At 66.0% G+C, this 17,170-nt stretch overlaps 1 protein-coding gene across 20 annotated transcripts in view; it reads left to right on the top strand.

Annotated features, from left to right (window-relative positions):
- Positions 1-17,170, top strand: part of SLC22A18 (solute carrier family 22 member 18) — a 33,174-nt gene that overhangs the window by 7,240 nt on the left and 8,764 nt on the right. For 11 of the 20 annotated variants that reach the window (XM_060158218.1, XM_060158221.1, XM_060158229.1 and 8 more), the window contains 6 exons: positions 6,985-7,103; positions 8,486-8,593; positions 9,567-9,667; positions 13,601-13,702; positions 13,927-14,047; positions 16,050-16,284. In XM_060158218.1, the coding sequence (XP_060014201.1) occupies positions 6,985-7,103; positions 8,486-8,593; positions 9,567-9,667; positions 13,601-13,702; positions 13,927-14,047; positions 16,050-16,237 (739 nt within the window). In that variant the 3' untranslated portion in view covers positions 16,238-16,284. Of the gene's footprint in view, positions 1-6,984; positions 7,104-8,485; positions 8,594-9,566; positions 9,668-13,600; positions 13,703-13,926; positions 14,048-15,355; positions 15,574-16,049; positions 16,285-17,170 lie in introns of those variants that run through there. The other 9 variants (XR_009542278.1, XR_009542279.1, XM_060158228.1 and 6 more) reach the window with 6 other exon arrangements.

The following is a 17,170-nucleotide window of genomic DNA, read 5'->3' on the forward strand; positions in this document are numbered from 1 at the left end:
GCACCTTACCTTCATTCAGGCCCAAGACCTTGGTTTCGCTCTGGGGATCCAGGTGCCCGGCCCAGCTGTGGGTGGAGGCCCTGTGCCAGCTGGTGCCCCGCCCACCCTGCCTGGGCCTCCGTTCAGGCGAGGGGCCTTCCTGCTGTCTGAGCCACACATGCACGCACTCAGCATGAGGCCAGCACCTGGCCCTGCATCTTGAATGACCCTATGCCGGGGCCCCTGGGGGCCTTAGTTTCCCCAGGTTCCCTGAGTGCCCCCAGACCAGCCCCAGACTTGAGAGCCGATGATGGCTGAGCCCCAGGGACTGGGGGACAGGAGGGCACAGTGGCCTTGTCAAGGCAGCTCCCTCTCTCGAGGGAGGTCTGTTCAAGGCCTCCGCCCCCCACCCCTCCCCATCATTTCCTCAGAGCTGGGTTGGGGGTGGCCGGCTCTGCTAAGTGCTGTGAGCAGGAGGGTGGGGTGCAGAGGGCAGGACTGCTTCATTCATTTCCCCCTCGATGTTTATTGAACACCTATTAAGTGCCCCTGGGATTCCAGGTTCTGGGATACAGTGGTGAACGGGACAGGCGAGTCCTCAGATGAAATGAACGTGATGTGTATTCCTATAACGTCAGGCTGGAGGACATCTGGGGAGGCAAAGAGATAGCAAGTGCAAAGGCCCTTCTCGCTTGGGGAAGCGAGAAGACCCGTGTGGCTGGAGTGGAGGAGAAGGGGTGGGCAGTGGGTCAGGCCATGGAGCCCTGGGAGGCATGAGCAGGGGCAGGGGATGAGCTGGCTGCTGTGTCGAGAATGTGGAGGCTAGGGCCACCTCAGGGAGACCAGAGAGGTGGCTACTGAATCAGTCCAGGTGGGAGAGGACGGCAGGGGGACAAGGGATGGCCGCGGTGGGGAGAGGGCAGGGGCAGGTTCTGGCTTGGTTTTGCTGATGGCTGGGGTGTAAGTGTGAACTCAAGGCCGTGCCCAGACTCCGGGGCTGGCCCTGGGGGAGTCGAGGGCCTCGCTGAGATCTGAGCTGCCAGGGTGCCGGCAGGAGTTGGGTCTCCGTCAGGATGAGTGTGTGCTCAGCACACACTTGAAGGAACCCCAGAGTGGGTGGCTGGGCGGGGGAGTCTGAGCTGGAGGACAGTGGGGCTGTGTCCTCGAGTGGGTGGCTTCTTAGCCCTGGGAACTGCTTAAGATGGAGGCTGGTGCCCAGCACTTCATGTTAGAAGCCGGGGATCGGGAAAAGGTACCAGGAGGACCAGAAGGGAGGGCGATCCAGGGAGATATCCAGGCGTGTGGGTCAAGGATGGGACCCTGCGCCCGTGACGGATTCCGCCTGAACCAGGGCTGTCTCTCTCCATGTGCGATGAGGGCGGAGCCTGCTTTGGTAGATGGACCGGGGTCAGGAGAAAGAGGACCTCTGTCCCCAGGGAGGAGAGAAAGAGGGTCAGCGGCTGCAGAGTAAGGAGGGGCACCAGGGGCGTGAGGAGGGTGCCGGGAAGGGAGCGACGACGCAGAGAGGAGCCCCGCTAGCTGCCCCGCACAACAGGGCTTTCAGCGCCCAGACTCGGAGTTCACCTCCCAGCCCAGCCACCTGCTACTGTGGGCCATGGGCAACCTTCCTCACCTTGCCAGCGCCCCTCCCGCCCCCCCACCACCACACACAGAGGCCTCCTCTGGCCAGCCCCACCGCACGTTCCCTCCTGCCCTCTGCTCCAGCCCAGCTGCTGACCCAGAAGGCACTCTCACTTCCCTCTCCCTCCCAGTAGCCTCCAGATTCACCCCCACCCCTGCCCTCACCTTCCTGAGCATCCCACTAGCTTCCCTTCTTTCATCCCAAGATCTAAGGCGCTGTGTACACTTCCTTAGACAGGTGGGGAGACCGAGGCCCCGGAGAGGGTAAGACTCCCCCATGGAGCTCCCAGTCTCCATCCGAGGCCCGGGGAAGGGGGGCTCCGGGACCCCGATGCCCCATCTCCCTTGTCCAGCCTCTCTGCTGGCCCACGGCCTGCTCTACCTCTTGGCAAGGCCCAGGCAAGATGTAAAGGCCACACTCCCGCCCCCCCCTTCTTCAATCAAAACTGAGGCACGGTGTGAGGTCTCCCTGCCCACCTCCACCCCGGCCCCCTAAAGGCCCCTGAAGTCCCCAGCCGTGCCCCACCCCCTGCTGGGAAGCAGGTGGAAGGAGGAAGCGGCCTCGGCTGCCGTGGGCTGGGTAGTGGTATAACTGGTTTGGGCCCAGTCTGGAGCTCAGGGCTGGGAGGCCTAGCTCCCATGGAGGACCCAGACCTGGGTCCTGAGTCATTTAGCAGGTGAGGGGGCAGCTCTGTGACTCATGTCCCCGAGCCTGGCGCCTCACAGCCTGGGGAGGCCTCTATCATCCCCTCCCCCAAGTGGGCCGTTTGCCTCTGGGGTGGGCGGCACCAACCTGCTAAGCCCGCCAGAGTTGGGTCCCGGGTCGAGGGTGCTCAGGGATTTGAGAAGTGGGGGCCACCTGTCAGACGCCACTGATGGTGAAGTCAGACAGAGCCCAGGCCTGATGGCTGGACTTAGTGTGTGTGGGGGGGGGTCTTTGCAGGACCCCCTGCTCCTCTGAGCGCTGAGGTGCTGCACACAGGCCACAGGTCCAGCTGGGCCCGCAGTCCAGCCCCCAAAGGCTCTGTCCCCCGGAGGTGGCCCACCAGGGTGGCCGCTCCTTTAGGTCCAGCCACAGACCCTTGAGGGCAGGCAAACCGGGGCCTCAGTGTCACCGGCTGGCCCTCCTGGGCACTAACTGGCCGGCGTGTGGCCCCGCTCTGACTGCAGCCGTGCGCCGCACCCAGCAGGCCCTGGTGACTCGGCTGGTGTGACCCCGCTGCTTGTCTGGAGGCCTGGGGGGAGCCAGTCGACCCGAGAACCGTATCTCGGCCCTTGGTCCGGGCGAGGGAATGGGAAACCCTTATCCTGCTGACGGAAGGTTTCCGCCCCAGTGACACGGCAGTGTCCCTGGAGTTAATGAGTAGACATCTAGGGCTGCCCTAGCGGCTCTGGGACGGGGTGACTCACGGGTCACCCAGGCTGCCTACCCCACTTGGTGCTGGAGGTGGCTCACCGAGGGTGCGCGGGGCCTCCTGGGTGACCCTCCACCCGAGGGTGTGGAGGTGTCCCCCCATCCCGGGGCTCGCGCCGCCCCTGCAGACAGAACCCGGGTGTTTCAGGCACTAGGAGGTCCATGGACAGGGCACAAATGGCTGAGAGCAGTGGGGCTGGGAACCTCAGCCTAGACCTGTCAGCTGGACAGTGTTCCGGGCAGAGGGGAAGCCCGTGCAAAGGCCCCGGGGCAGGAAGGAGGTTGGGGCTTGCCTGGAGGCCTGTGTGGGCAGATGCTCAGGGGACACAGAGGGCTGCAGAGGGTTAGGCCGGACACAGCGTTAGGGGCTTTCTCTGGGACTCGGAAACCAGAGGGGGGCTGACGTCCCACAAGATGGGGTGGACCCACAAGACGTCCATTTTCAGACACCGTTCTAGCCACAGGGCCAGGGACTGTGGATCAGGGGAGGCAGGGGGACTTCTCCCCCGCAAGCTCAGGCTGGATGCCCGGTGCCTCTCAGGATCCCCGCACGGCCAGGCTTCCCATGAAGCCAGCTGACCCCAGCCTGCCCTTCAGTTTGGACAGGACAGGGGTACGCAGCCCGGGAGGCCCTGAGCCCCACGTGCGGCCAGGCCTGGGGACCTTGGCCGAGTGCCATCCCCTCTGGGAGCCCCGGAGCACGCGGGGAGGGAGGGCAGCTCCAGCTGCAGGAGGAGTTGTCCCCTCCAAGCCGGGCAGGAGAGGGACGGCGTCAGGCTCAGAGTCCGCACCGGGTGGGCAGATGGCCAGGCCTGCCACCCTCCTGATAACGTCACGTCGGCAACTTCCGGGCCCTCGAGATAAGGCTGAAAGTGGCGTCTGTGTCCGCTGCCATTTGACCAGCGCCGGTGGCAGCCGTGGTCAGTTCCAGAGGCCTCCCATCGGCGGGACTCGGGGTGGGCTGCCTCCAGGCTGTCCCAGCCTTGGCATGGGACAGGGGGTCCCAGGAGGGTGACCCCTGTGAGTCTAGCCCTCATTTGCATCTGAGGAAAGGAGGTCACCCAGCAGGGTAGCTACAGAGAAGGGACAGAGAATTCGGGTGCCCTGAGTCTGGCCCGGGGCCCTTTCAGGGTGTCCATGGGTCCATCCGTCCAGTCTCCCATCCACACATTCAACCAAAAATAAAAGGGGGTGGGTAGACAAAGACACGCTAACAGTGCCTGCCTCATGGTCAGCGCCCAGTTTGTAAAAACAGTCCAGTGAGCCAGTGGACAGGTGGCCCAGAGCCCCATCCTGCGCGATTGGCGTCCCAGAGGTCCCCAGGGCCAGAGGCAGACTCTGGGGGTGGGCTGACTGGAGGTCCCCGGGGAGGGGCTCCCGAGCTGTGTCTGGGACGACAGAGCAGCAGTGGGTAGGGGCACGAGGCTGGAGGGCGTCCCCACCGAGAAGGCCCCCGTGTGGGACCCGGGGCTGCCACGCTTTCCTGCCGTCTGTCCACTTTCCTTTCTGCCATTTTGTCTGGGGGAGTCGGAGAGCACTGTGGGTGGGGAAGGACACCCAAGCCTCCCCTGGGGCAGCTGTGGGCCCCGACGCCCTCCCGGGGCCCCCGAGGGCCCCCGTGTCCCCTTCGGTTCACTGGCCGCCACACAGGGACAGGAGAGATCTCTGGAGAAGGGGCCTGGCTCCCTGCCACCGCCCCTCACTTGTCACCAGCCTCCCAAAATAGCCATCTAAGCGGCCGCCTCTGCTCTCACGCACTTCCGGGGCATCTGGCAAAGAAAGCTGGTTTTGTCCCTGCCCAGGCCGGCCCGGAGCAGTGACGTGCGGGCCTGTGAGGCCACAGTCCTGAAGAAAGGGCCCCTCTCTCTGACGGTGGCCTGTGGGGCCCGTGCCCGGCCTCATGCCTCCCCCGGGTCCGAGCAGAGGCTTCGCTCTGGGGTCCAGTGCCCTCTGACCCTTCCCACCTGGCAGCCAATGGACGCGCCCACTTGTCCGGAACCCCTGCCGCCAGAAAGCCCAAATGTCCAGCATCCTGGGCAGTGGGTATCGGCTTGGGGGCCAGAGATGGGCCCGTCTGGGAGGGGAGAGGTCGGTGGCACGTGCAGACTGGACAGTGCCGGCTGCAGCACTGACCAGCTGTGTGAGCCCGGAAACAAGGGGCTGCCGAGGCCCATTCTCTGGTGCTGGAGTCCCCACTGGCTTCCCTGCCTGGGGTTCCCGCAGGAGCCATGCACGTGTATGTGTGCAGGTGCGTGCGCGTGTGTGCACCTGTGGTGGAGTGGGGGCGGGGGAGTCCTCTCTTTGAACTTGGAGGAAGGTCACAGGCAGCTTGTGGCTGCCTCACGTGAAAGTGCGGAGGGAGTCTCCCACGACACTGACAAGGTCTGGGGCAGGACTTTTTTCGTCCATTTAGTCCACGCTCTGATGCCCACGGGGATCTCGGCACAGGGTCCCATCCAGGCCCACCTGCCCTCGGGGGCGGATACTGGCCCTGGAGTACAGCAAGCCCTTCTCAGAGGACAGGGCGCCCACTGGGGAAGAGGGGCAGGGCCTCACAGAGAGGGCCTTTGCAGGATGTATAGGAGTTTTCCGTGCTTCAGAGGGGCAGGGCGTTCGGCTGTGCACAGGCCTGGCGGTCGAAGCAGCCCGGCTCAGTATGAATCTTCTCTTTCACTCTTTGTCTTCCTCCAGCCCTCAGGGGGAAACGGTGACAATCAGAGGGGCCGGGCCCCAGTGCCTTTGTCCCCAGGTGACACGGGCTGCCTGGAGCTGGAGGCCGAGGTCTGCCCGTGCGGTCCAGAGAGGTCGAGGGCTGGGTTTCCATGTAGTGACTCATGGAGGGGAAAGGCTCCCTCAGAAGTGACAGCTGAGTGCCTGAGTCACGACCCTTGGTGCCGCTGTGGGCAGGCGGGAAGGCACCCTGCGGGCTGTGTCCTAGGTTTATCGGGGGGCCAAACGGCCCCCTACCCCATGGGCCCAGCCTGCCCCGCCCCCTCCAGGAAGTGGTGGTGGGGTGCTCCTGAGGCCCCCTAAGTGCAGGCCTGTCCTCCCCCAGGAGGGGAAAGAGGCATGACAATCCCCAGGACGCAGATGGGGCTGCAGGGGGTCCCACAGTCTTCCATGTGGGTGCGTGGAGCTGAGATTCTAACCCAGGCCCCGGCCCACCGGGCACGTCAGCCCCCGTCTCTCCGGCCCCTCTTGGCGCCCTGGCCCCAGTGCCACCTGGCATTTTGCTCACCGTGGGCCAGCACCCTACCTCACCTGAGTCACTGAGGGCAATGGTCACTTTCTCAGCTGCCCTCCTCCACCCCAGGCGGCCCCTCCAGTCCCACCAGAGGCCGGAGGACTGAGGGTTCTGGGGACGGGGCCCTTTCCCCCGGGAGCCTCAGTCTCCTGCTCCACAGGGTGGGGAGGACCCTTGGCGCTGCCAGGGTTGTCTGGGGAGCATCCTCCCTGCTGGTTCCAATTCCGCGGAACACAGCCCCCAGGCCTCTAACACCCCTGTCCAAGCCGGGAGCAGTGGGTGCACGCCGCACAGCAGCCCGGTCCTTCGGGGGCCTTTCTCACCCCTCAGCAGCCTGGGAGCCAGACGTCCCCTGGAGAATCGCCACCCGCCCCAGGCCCCTGCCCAGCCCTTCTGGGGCTCACGTTCTGGCTCCCACGCCACCCATGCTCAGAGGCCGCCAGGACGCGTATGCTGTGTCCACAGCCCGAGGGTCGGGAAGGCAAGAGCTTCCTCTGTTTCTTCATCCATCACCTCACTGATGTGCCCTGAGGGTCCCGTGGCCTGGCCTCCAGTTCGAAGCCTGCGAGGACATGAGTGGGGGGGTTTGAGCTGTTCTCAGCTGTCAGAGCCTGAGTGTGACTGAAGGGGCAGGTGGGGGAGATGCCGCAGGTGACACCTGTGCCCTGGGGCCTGAGCCCTGTGTGACCACAACTGTCGCTCACAGGATTCAGTGTCCGGTCATCGTGGCTCTTGTGGTCAGCCTCCTGGGAGCCGTCCTCAGCCTCACCTGCCTCCCCACCAGCACCAAAGGGGCCAGCGCCCGTGCCCAGTCTGCCCTGCCAGGTAAGCTGCAGCAGACACACCCCACAGATGCACACAAGCAGGCCCACCAGGTACATCCCGCTGGGTCTGCCCTACCGGACACAGCTCACCGCTTGCACCCCACCAGGTATGCCGCTTCCGGATGCTTGGCCAGTGTGAAGTGTGAGCCCTCCCCTGCCACCAGCCGGCACCCTGGACCTCAGGCTAGGCCTCCCCCAGCCCAGCCCACCCTTCAGGGAGGCTTTGCCGAGACCACGATGTGCCAAAGCATCGCCGGTGGCTTCTCACCCGCGGGGGCAGAGGGCTGAGCTCCAGGCAACGGGCCTGGGGCGCTCGGGGCCACTCAAGCCCTCTTTTCTCACCTGCGGGGGCAGAGGGGTGCGCTCCAGGCAACGGGCCTGGGGCACTCGGGGCCACTCAAGCCCTCTTTTCTTCCTTGGGCCCCTCCAGGACGCTGGGCATCTCCCAGCTTTGGACACCACTGGAGCTGAGCCTGGAAAGGACCAGGAGGGGCCTGGGATGGGGCGGGCATGGCGAACCAGGATCCTGAGGCCCAGAGCAGTCGGTCACTGTGCTGTATGGGGGGACGTGAGGGGCCGGCTTCAGGAGCTCAGCTCCCGGGGCGGGGTGCCGAGGCGGGGGCCAGAGCACAGTCAGGTTAGAGCTTGTGGGCTCAACGTGCCTCCCAGGCCCCACGAGGAGAGGTCAGGGCTCGAGAGGGGGGTCCCCTCCAGGGCGTCCCAGCCCAGCCACTTTGGCCTGGCACAGAGTGGGACCCCATGCCTCCTGGCCAGGTGACCGAGAGCTCTGGAGAGACCCACCTGGGACAGGAGGCCCCTGAGCCCTGGCTGTGATGGGACAGCCCAGAAAGAGGCAAGAGGGAGGGCCTGGGCGGGGGCCTGGCCTGCAAAGAGACAGAGGAAAAGGGCCGAGGCGTAGGAGCACCTGGGAGAGGCAAGGAGGGGGGCAGCGCCGCACCCAGCTGGGAGGCTATGACGAGGCACCCAAGTGGCCTCCGGATCAGGGTAAGGTGGCCGCTCCTGGCCGACGGCTGCCTCACCAGCCTTGCCATGCCGTCGCCCAGAGCCAGGGCCAGGCAGGCAGCAGCTGCCCCGGTCACGCGGGTTTGGGGAGTGAGAGCCTCCGTCACTTGGAGCCCGGGTCCAGGCCAGGCTGCCCCCTGAATTCAGAGGTCCCCAGGGTCAGCAGGGCCCGAGGCCCAGTCCTGAGTGTGATGAGCTGCCCGGGGCTCACCGGGGGGGTGCTGGTGGGAGGCACGCTGAGCACGAGCTCACATCCCCGGTGGGTGTGGGGCGCCGGGCAGCCGGAGTGCTTCCTCCGCACCCAGTGGGCCCTGGGGCGCGGGCTGTCCGGTGCTACCGTGGCCTCTCCGGGTGCCTCAGGGAAACCCAAGGCCAGCGTGTTTGACCTGAAGGCCATCACCTGCCTGCTGCTGCAGCCTGGCGTCCTGCCGGTGTTCCTGGTCAAGGTCATCTGCGGCTTTCCCTCAGGTGAGTCCCGGCCGCCCGGCCAGCGTCCAGAGCCTGGTGCGGCTGAGAATTCGGGGCCGCGGAGACGGAGGTCTGCAGCCCGCGCGTCACCCCTTCGCTCTGCCCTGTGTCCCACGCTCCGAGACTCCACTGGGCCCTGTCCAGTCACATCTGTCCCAGAGAGAGTGACAGCCCGCTGGTTCACGCAGATGTGGCCGCACAGGCCAGGAGGAGGAAGAAGTGAGGGTCTCCGTCCTCCCCTCCTGCCCCCCAGGGCCCGGCTCGGGCCCCAGTTACCCCTGCTCTAAGAAGGTCTCACTGCCCCGGCCTGTGGCTTCCAGGGCCTCTCAGGACAGTCCGGGAGGTGGGAAAGACGGTACGTCTGCAGGTGGACGCGCACATTCTCGGTGGAACTGAGGGCCTCCCTGACCACAGTCGTGCCCAGTAGCGACTGCTCTGAGCCCCCATCTGGGGTCCTCCAACCAGGGGCGCAGTGCAGAGGACAAGTCAGCGAGGCAGGGTTGGCAGGCGCTCAGGTGCCCCCACACTGGCGCTAAAGGGTTAGTCCCTCAGCCCAGGAAGCTCTCTGTCCAGGCAAACTGGGCAACCCCCCGCCCAGCTCCATCTGTGACTCAGGATGGCTCAGTGGGGCACAGTGACGGGAACCCAGGTCACCGACGTCAGTTCTGGGGCCAAATCCTCCTACATTATCAGCCCAGGGTCCCCCATCTCCCAGCCTCCGCCCCCAGACGGCCTTGGGCTGTGGCCACCCTGTGCATGGGGCAGCTTCCGGCACCTTCCTGTTCACGGCCCACAGCAGTCGCATGGGGTGGACCTGCCAGGGACAACCTCGGAGAAGGTTCACGTTGGTCTTCCCTGAGCCGGTCACCGCAGCCAAGCCCCTGGCACCGTGATGGTCACCTGACGGGGGGAGCAGGTGTGGGCACAGCTGTGCAGCCCTGACCCCTCACCCCTGACCCCCCACCTCGCCCAGGGCTCTTCATGGTCATGTTCTCCCTCATCTCCATGGACTTCTTTCAGCTGGAGGCCGCCCAGGCCGGCTACCTCATGTCCTTCTTCGGGGTCCTCCAGATGGTGAGTGGATGCTGGGCGCACAGGGTGGGCGGGGGTTCGGCATCCCACGCTCTGTGGGCTCCCTGCCCTCCCAGGGTCCTCTGGGCAGTCGGCCTGTGTTGGGGTCCCAGGACCTCACAGACCACCGGCACCCGGTTTCTCCGCAGCGCAGGTGCCGTCCTGCATGCCCACCTTTCGGGTGTTGCATCCACACCTTAGCTTCTGGCTTGTTCTCCTCTCCCTGCTCGCGGCTCCCACGCCTGGGTCTGTCTGCCCGCCCATCTGCCCGGAGGTCCCGTCTGAGAGGGGAGAGGGGAGACTCATCCGCAGTGGAGGCTGGCGAGCCCTTGGCCTCCCATTGGGAAACACGGCGGAGGCCCACGGTCCGCCGCGTGTCCATCTGGGCGCCGGCGGTGGACAGGTCGTGAAGGGGGCAGACCCCAGTGGTGGGGCGCGTTACAAGGAGAATGGCCGGGCTCTGCGTCCCGCCCGCCTGCCCGCCGGGCGCGTGAGCGTGGCGGGGACAGGTGGCGACATGCAGCCACCACCCGGGACATCTGCCTGACAGCCGGAGCGCAGGAGGGGCTATTCTGGGACCTGCCTGGGCGGGGGAGAGAGCTCACGCTCTCCGGAAGCGAGTGGCATTCCCAGCACCTCCAGGCCATCTGCTGCCCGTGCCTCTGGGCCCAGGACTGGTCTAGACTCTGGTTCTAAAATAGCCACTCCTGGGAGGGGCTGGCCCCCCACCCCACCGTGGGCCAAGAGGGCCTAGCTGGGTAGGCTGGGAAGTGGCAGCCTGGTGGAGGAAAAGAGAGAAACAGAAAGCAACGGCAACGATAACAGTGCTCTAAATCGGGGGCCACTGGCGCTTCCTTCTAAACGGCTGCTCCTGCCTGCCTGGGACCAGAGCACCAGCCTGAGCTTGTCCTGGGCTCCCCGGGACCAGGAGGCCAAGCCTGTACCCTGGCTGAAGCCGGCAGACCCCTCGAGGCCCTCAGGGACAGACCCTGGTAGCCTCTGGCCTGGTCAGGCATGAGGGTGGGCCTGCCCGAGACGGACCTGGGCTCCAGCACCTGTGAGGATGGTGGTGGACGGGGCTGGAGAGCAGCGGTGGGATTCGGGAAAGTGCCTGGGGGTGGGGGGCTGGGGACCCCAACACAGGCCGACCGGGTGGAGGAGCCTGGGGAGGGCAGGGAGCCCACGGAGCGGTGTGGGGTGCCAGGCCCCAGGCCCTAAGTCCAGCGGAGGGAAGGTGGAGGCGGCTGAGGGCCTGAGATGCGTCTGCAGGGGAGGCCCAAGCCGCCTTCGTCGGGTGCCTCCTTCCCCGCCCCGCCAGGGCAGAGCTGGGCACCGAGGGTCCGGGGAGGCGGCCCCGCCACTGGGTGAACCATGCCTCCCACCTGGTCCCCCACAGCTGCTCTTGCACCTGCTGCTTCTGTTGCAGACCATTTCCCGCCCCACCTGAGGCGTGGTTGCCGCCGGATCCCAAGGGCGACCCCCCCACCAGCACCCCCTTCCAGCCCCCTGGGTACAGGGATCGTTGGGGTTGGGGTCTCAGGGGGTGGCAGCCCGGATGGTCCTAACACGAGGGGATGGTGGTCACCCTTCCCCCGGGGGGCTGGCAGCCCTCTGTCCCTCTAGGAGCCTCCTGCGAGGGCCCCCCCTCGGCCTTCATCTGGGCCCCAGGCACAGCGCCACTGCAGTGATAGGGAGCTTCCGTCGTATGGGGCGGGGGAGACGGAGGCAAGCCCCCAACCACTGGCGCATCTGGTGTGTCAGGGGCGACAAAACCTCAAAGGAGAATCAGGGCCCTTGGAGGGGCAGACATGCTGCTTCAGATGGGGTAAGGGTTGGGGTTAGGGTTAGGGCTGGTAGGCTCTCCACTGGCCCACGGAGAGGCTTGGAGGGAGAGAACTTCAGACGGGGAGGGGCTGCAGGTGCAAAGGCCCTGGGGTGGCTGGGCCGGCCTGAGGGGAGAGGACTGCCCTCTGAAGACGTGTGGGGCATGGTCTGCAAGGCCAAGAAGGACCCAGATTTACTCAGATTTACTCGGAGTGGGTGGGACCATTTGGAGGCTGGATGTGGTCTTACTAGCCCCCTGCTGGGGAACTGGGTGCTTGTGGCCGACGTGTCCTCCGGGGAGGTGGAGGTGGCTCGGGCCAGGGCAGCGGGGAGCAGGACAGGTGAGCAGGCAGGGTCTCCAGATGGGAGGGTTGGGAGAAAGTGAAATTTCTGGTGTGCTTGGTAGCTCTAGTTTCATGTAATAACCCGTAAGGCACGAAAGTTTCGGCTTTGTTTAAGTTAATGGGAAAATGGAAAGACGACCCCAGTCCATTAGGGTCCTGGTCTCTGGCTCTGTATGAAAAGCTGAGGCAGATTGAAATCTCCCTCCTGGTTTGGTGGTTTCCTCTCAGGGTGTAGGGCACTACAAGACACTTGCCAAGTAGATCTTCCCTTTAAACAAACGAAAACGAAGATAAGCAAGTGTGAGAGTAGGATTTTTTTTTTTTAAAGAAGGACATCTTTGGTGCTCCTTTGAGACAGTTTCGTTTTGCCAGACAGGCAGCTCGGAGTGGCCCGTCCTGTTCCGCAGGGGTGGGCCCGCCCCGTCACAGGGCGCAGCCCCGGCCTGACCCCAGCCCCAGGGGGTGTTGCTCCAAACCCACTGCGCCCCGGGCACTTCCTGTCTGCCTGGTGGAGGTGGCAGGGGACCAGGTAGGGAGCCTCCCCCTGGCCTGGGGATGGCCGAGGGCTGGGTTTGCCCTCTGAGTCACATCCGCAGCGTCAAGGGTGTCCCTGCTCTGGGTGGTTCCTCCCACCCCCACGAGGGCAGGAAGGGGAGCCTTAACCTTAACCTGGCTCCTGGCTGGCTGACCCTGGGGCCGGGGGAGGGGGCTGCGGCCAGGAGGACAGAGCTGGGAGTGGAGGGCGGAGCAACAGTGGGGGTTATCTGGGGAGACTGGTTGCCCCCTGCTTACCTGCCCAGGCTCAGGACAGGTCCACCGCCCTGGGCTCCAGCCCAGCCCCACTCCTGGCCAGCTCTGGGACCTCAGGCAAGTGACATCCACCCTCTGGGCCTCAGTTTACCCAGTTGTAACTGGAGCTGTGGCCTCTGGAGATGTGGAGGACACAGGGCTCCTGGCCCAGTCCCTGGCCCCAGTTGACAGTAGCTGGTGTGCCCGCCTGCTGGGGCCAGGCCTCCATAGGGCCAGCTGGGAGGGCGACCCCACATGGGCACCAGGGCTCTGAGCTCGGGTCCCAATCCAGCCCCCCTCTCCTCTGTGCCCTGGTCTCCCCATCTGTGAATGGGGCAGGTCCCACCTCCCAGAGGAGACAGACAAAGAGGGGGCTGAGGACGAGTGATTGGCCAGGATGGGGCACATGGGGGCCAGGTGACACGGTAGGGGGCTTCCCAGGGCCCCAAGGGTCCCCAGGGTTGGAGTCGGGGCCACACTGGGAGCATTTTTCTATCAAAGAAGCTTTTTGCACCGTAAGCCATGGCCTCCCCCACCCCCATCAGGAGTTAACCGGTCCTTTGATTAAAATATGTTTATCACGCCTGAAACTGCAGAGATTAGTTTTGAATGTGGAACTCGGACCTCTGAGTGGCTGGCTATGCACGTGTGTGTGCGCGCAGGTGCATGTACGTGTGCGTGTGCGTGCATGTATGTGCGTGCACGTGCGTGGGTGTGTGCGTGCATGAGGGTGCACGCGTGTGCGCGCGCGCGCGCGTGTGTGAGAGGTGCCCAGGCTGCTGGCCCCGTCTCCCCTGGGACTTTGAGGCCGTCCTGGGTACCACAGGCTCACCCCTGTGCCCTGCGCCTGGCGCCTGCTGTGGCTGGTGGCAGCGGCCCCAGGGGCTGCAGGTGGTGGGGGAGGTCCCGCGGCTGGCCGCAGCCCAGCCCCCTCCGCAGGCCCGGCTGCGCCCACCTCCACCCTCTCGCCCTCACCTAGGTCTTCCAGGGCCTGGTCATCGGGCGGCTTAGCAGCCGCTTCTCCGAGGGAGCCCTGCTCCGGGCCAGCGTGCTGGCGTTCAGCGTGGTGGGACTGGCCATGGTGAGAGCTCCCGCCTCTGGCTGCCCCGCAAAGAGCAGGGTCCCAGGCCTGCTCCCCTGACCCTCTGCCGGTGCCCAGTTTGCACTTGAGCCCCTGGGCCCCCTGGCCCCCTCTACCCCAACCCAGGCCACCTCAGTGGGACCTCAGGGATGGGCAGTTCCACCCTGGTCCCGCGAGGCCCTGCAAGGCCCCCGTGACCGTGACCCTGCTCTGCCCCTCGGCAGGCGCTGATGGCCAATGTCTTCCACTTGTGCCTGCTCATACCCGGCCTGGTCTTCAGCCTGTGTGCCCTCAACGTGGCCACCGACAGCATGCTGACCAGTGCCGTCTCGGCCTCAGACACGGGTGAGGGCAGCATCCCGGGCCCGGTGACGGGCAGGCCCTGGGGAGACCCCGGCCCTCCTCTCTGGGAAGCTTGCTGAGCAGTTTCGGGCAAAGCAGCCGCCCTAATGTGGGACCTGCCTGGACTCAGTGGGCAGGATGGGGATGGTGGGCTGCAAGAGGGCTCAGGAGAGAATCCTGCCCACCACCCAGTCCAGCCAGACCCAGCCAACCCTGCACCAGGCCCTGCTGATCAGCCCAGGGCCAGGCCTGGGGGAGGGGAGGAGGGCTTCCTGGAGGTGGCGTCTGGCTTGGCTCTGAAGCATGGGCAGAGAAGGGCTAGAAGCCAGAGGGGGTGGCTAGCATGGGGAGCACCTCCTGTTCCCTCCCTGCGCACGGGATGTGCAGGTGCCTCCTGAGTGAACGAGTGAGGGAGTGAGTGCTGCCCCCGGGCCACCCAGTGGGACTCAGGCGCCCCCAGAGGTGGACCTGCAGTCCCCCAACTCTGCACCTGGCCTTCTTTCTTGAGGCCAAGGAGTCTCCCATCCAGACTGGGGGTCCCTGGGCCCGATGCTGCCCAGGCTTCTGCCCCCGTGCTGCCCCGGGCATGGTGCAGGTCAAGGTCAAGGGCTCCTGTGGGCCGGTTGAGGTCAAAGACCTCCCTCCCTGGCAGCAGGGCCAGAAAGTTCAGGGCCCTGGCTGACCCTCCGTCCATCTACCTGCCTGTCTGGGAAGGTCAGACTGAGGTCTAGAGGCCCTGATGAAAATGGGGAGGCTGCTGGGCAAGGCCTCTTCCAGGACTGCCTTGGGGACCCCAAGGCCGGCCAGACCTGCGGCTCTGTGGTCCTGGGAGACTAGACTGGTCCTGGAGGGTCCCGGAGGCTGTGGGCTGGCAGGTGTGAGAGGCCAGGAGGAGAGAGGAGGGGAGCAAGGCCTGGAGAGATGAGGGCAGGGCCTGAGAGGGAGGAGGGCGGAGCCCGAGAGGGAGGAGGGCGGGGCCTGAGAGGGAGGAGGGCGGGGCCCGAGAGGGAGGAGGGCGGAGCCCGAGAGGGAGGAGGGCGGGGCCCGAGAGGGAGGAGGGCGGGGCCCGAGAGGGAGGAGGGCGGAGCCCGAGAGGGAGGAGGGCGGGGCCTGAGAGGGAGGAGGGCGGGGCCTGAGAGGGAGGAGGGCGGGGCCCGAGAGGGAGGAGGGCGGGGCAGATCCAGTCCACCAGGGCCCCATGTGCCAGAGGCACCACCCCTCAGCCTGGAAGGAGCCAGGAGCCCGTTCCCAGCGCCAGCCCGGGAACCGGAAGCCACAGAGGGGGCGGTAATTGCTCCCTGGTGTCTGCAGGGCCTGTGGGCGCCGGGAGAGGCTGCTCTGAAGGAGAGAGGGCACGTGGGCGCCGGGAGAGGCTGGCCACGCCCAGCTGACCCAAGGGCAGGGCTTTCCAGCTCCCAGGGCGAGGGCTGTGAAGCCCCTGGAGCCTGGGGCCCTCGGGGCAGGCGGCAGTGCTGACAGGAGCCACACGCTTGGTGGCCCTCATAGGGCACAGCTGACAAGAGGGGCGTGGAGGTGGGGGTGTCAGGTGAGAGGCGAGCCCGGGAAGTGGGTGCAGAGAAGCAGGTGCGGGCCCTTCGAGCGCCCCGAAGCCCCTCCCCCACCCGGGGGGGAGTTCCCTGCAGTCCACGTGAGGGCGGGAGCCAGGTGACAGGGGTGTGTGCTGGCCCAGCCCCCACCGCGGTGCTTCGGGAGGCCCCTGGCTGGGATGCCACCTCCCAGGCAGGCCTGGCGCGGGGGGGGCCTGGCCCACAACCTGGGGCCCTGTTCCCAGGCTCCTCCTGTGCTTGGGAACTTTCTGGAGCAGGGCAGAGGCTCAGATCCCCATCCGAGAGGGCCCCGTGCTCCCCCTGCGTGGCTGGGGGGTCTGCAGGGAGGAAGCGGGGGGGGCGTGGAGGGCGGCGGGGGAGACAGGGAGGCTGTAGCTGTGTCAAGGCCGTGGGCGGCTGGGGCAGTGATGCTGAGACCCTCCCCTCCCCCGCCGTAGGAACCATGCTGGGCCTCTGCGCCTCTGTGCAGCCACTGGCCAGAACCCTGGGGCCCACCCTGGGAGGCCTCCTGCACCACCGCTTCGCAGTCCCCGTTTTCGGCCACGTGCAGCTCGCCGTCAACTTCCTCGTCCTGCTGGTCCTCTGGAGGCAGCCTGTGCCCCCAAAGATGGACAAAGCCTGGTGACCGTGGCCCCCAGGCACAGACTGGCAATAAACTCCCTTAGGACCTCTTCCAGCCTGATTTCTGTCAGTTGGGCAGGGGGCCTGGGGACGAGGGCAGGATGGAGCCTTGGATGCTGGAGGGCTTCCTGGAGGAGAGGGCCTGCAGCTGTGCCCCAGGGCTCCAGGGAGAGCAGAATCACCCAAGTTCATCCCAGTGGGAGGTGGGTCCTGCCCCCGGAGTCCGCCACCAAGGCCAGTGAGGAGTAGCCCCTGCTGCCACCCAGACAGCTCTGCCCACGACGTCCCCAGAGACAGGGAGCTCCGTGCTCACCCCTTCACACCCCCCACCCCACACCAACCCCCGGCCTGGGGCCGAGCACGCGCTGCCCGCACACCCTCCTCAGCCCTTGAAATTGCTTCCACTCATGAACAGAAAGACACGGTTGTTTGAAAAGATCAGGACTTTTGAGGCTTGGGAAGAGATCTAGGAAAAGAACCCTCACTTCACTGTTGGGGAGCCCCGTGGGGAGGACCAGGCATCCAGGCTTGAGAACTGGAGAGCTGTGCCTCCCCCTCCCCCCGCCTCCCAGCTCAGGTGCTACAGAGAAGGGGTACCAGACACAGGGAGGCCAGCAGGCTGCCGTGCCCCATGACCAGTATGGAAAGGACAACCTTGTCAGGTGTCTACAGACGCCCTTGAGACCAGGAAGGCTACCCCTCCCCCACAGGCTGCCTGTAAAAGAAGCTGTTCAACTCAGAAACCCCAACCTCAGAACTTCACGCCCCAACTGGAGGGGCCGCAGAGAGCCAGGGTCCGCCCACCCTCCCGGCCCGAGGGCTCAGGCCAGACCCTGCCTCCACTTGAGCCCCGCCAGGAACCGGGGTCCCACCCGCTGACTTTGGTCATTCACCCAGAGGGTCTGGTGGGAGGGGTCTCCAGGGTAGGGCAGCATGG

The sequence above is a fragment of the Lagenorhynchus albirostris genome, chromosome 9 (genome assembly GCF_949774975.1).
Source record: "Lagenorhynchus albirostris chromosome 9, mLagAlb1.1, whole genome shotgun sequence".
Lineage (NCBI taxonomy): Eukaryota > Metazoa > Chordata > Mammalia > Artiodactyla > Delphinidae > Lagenorhynchus > Lagenorhynchus albirostris.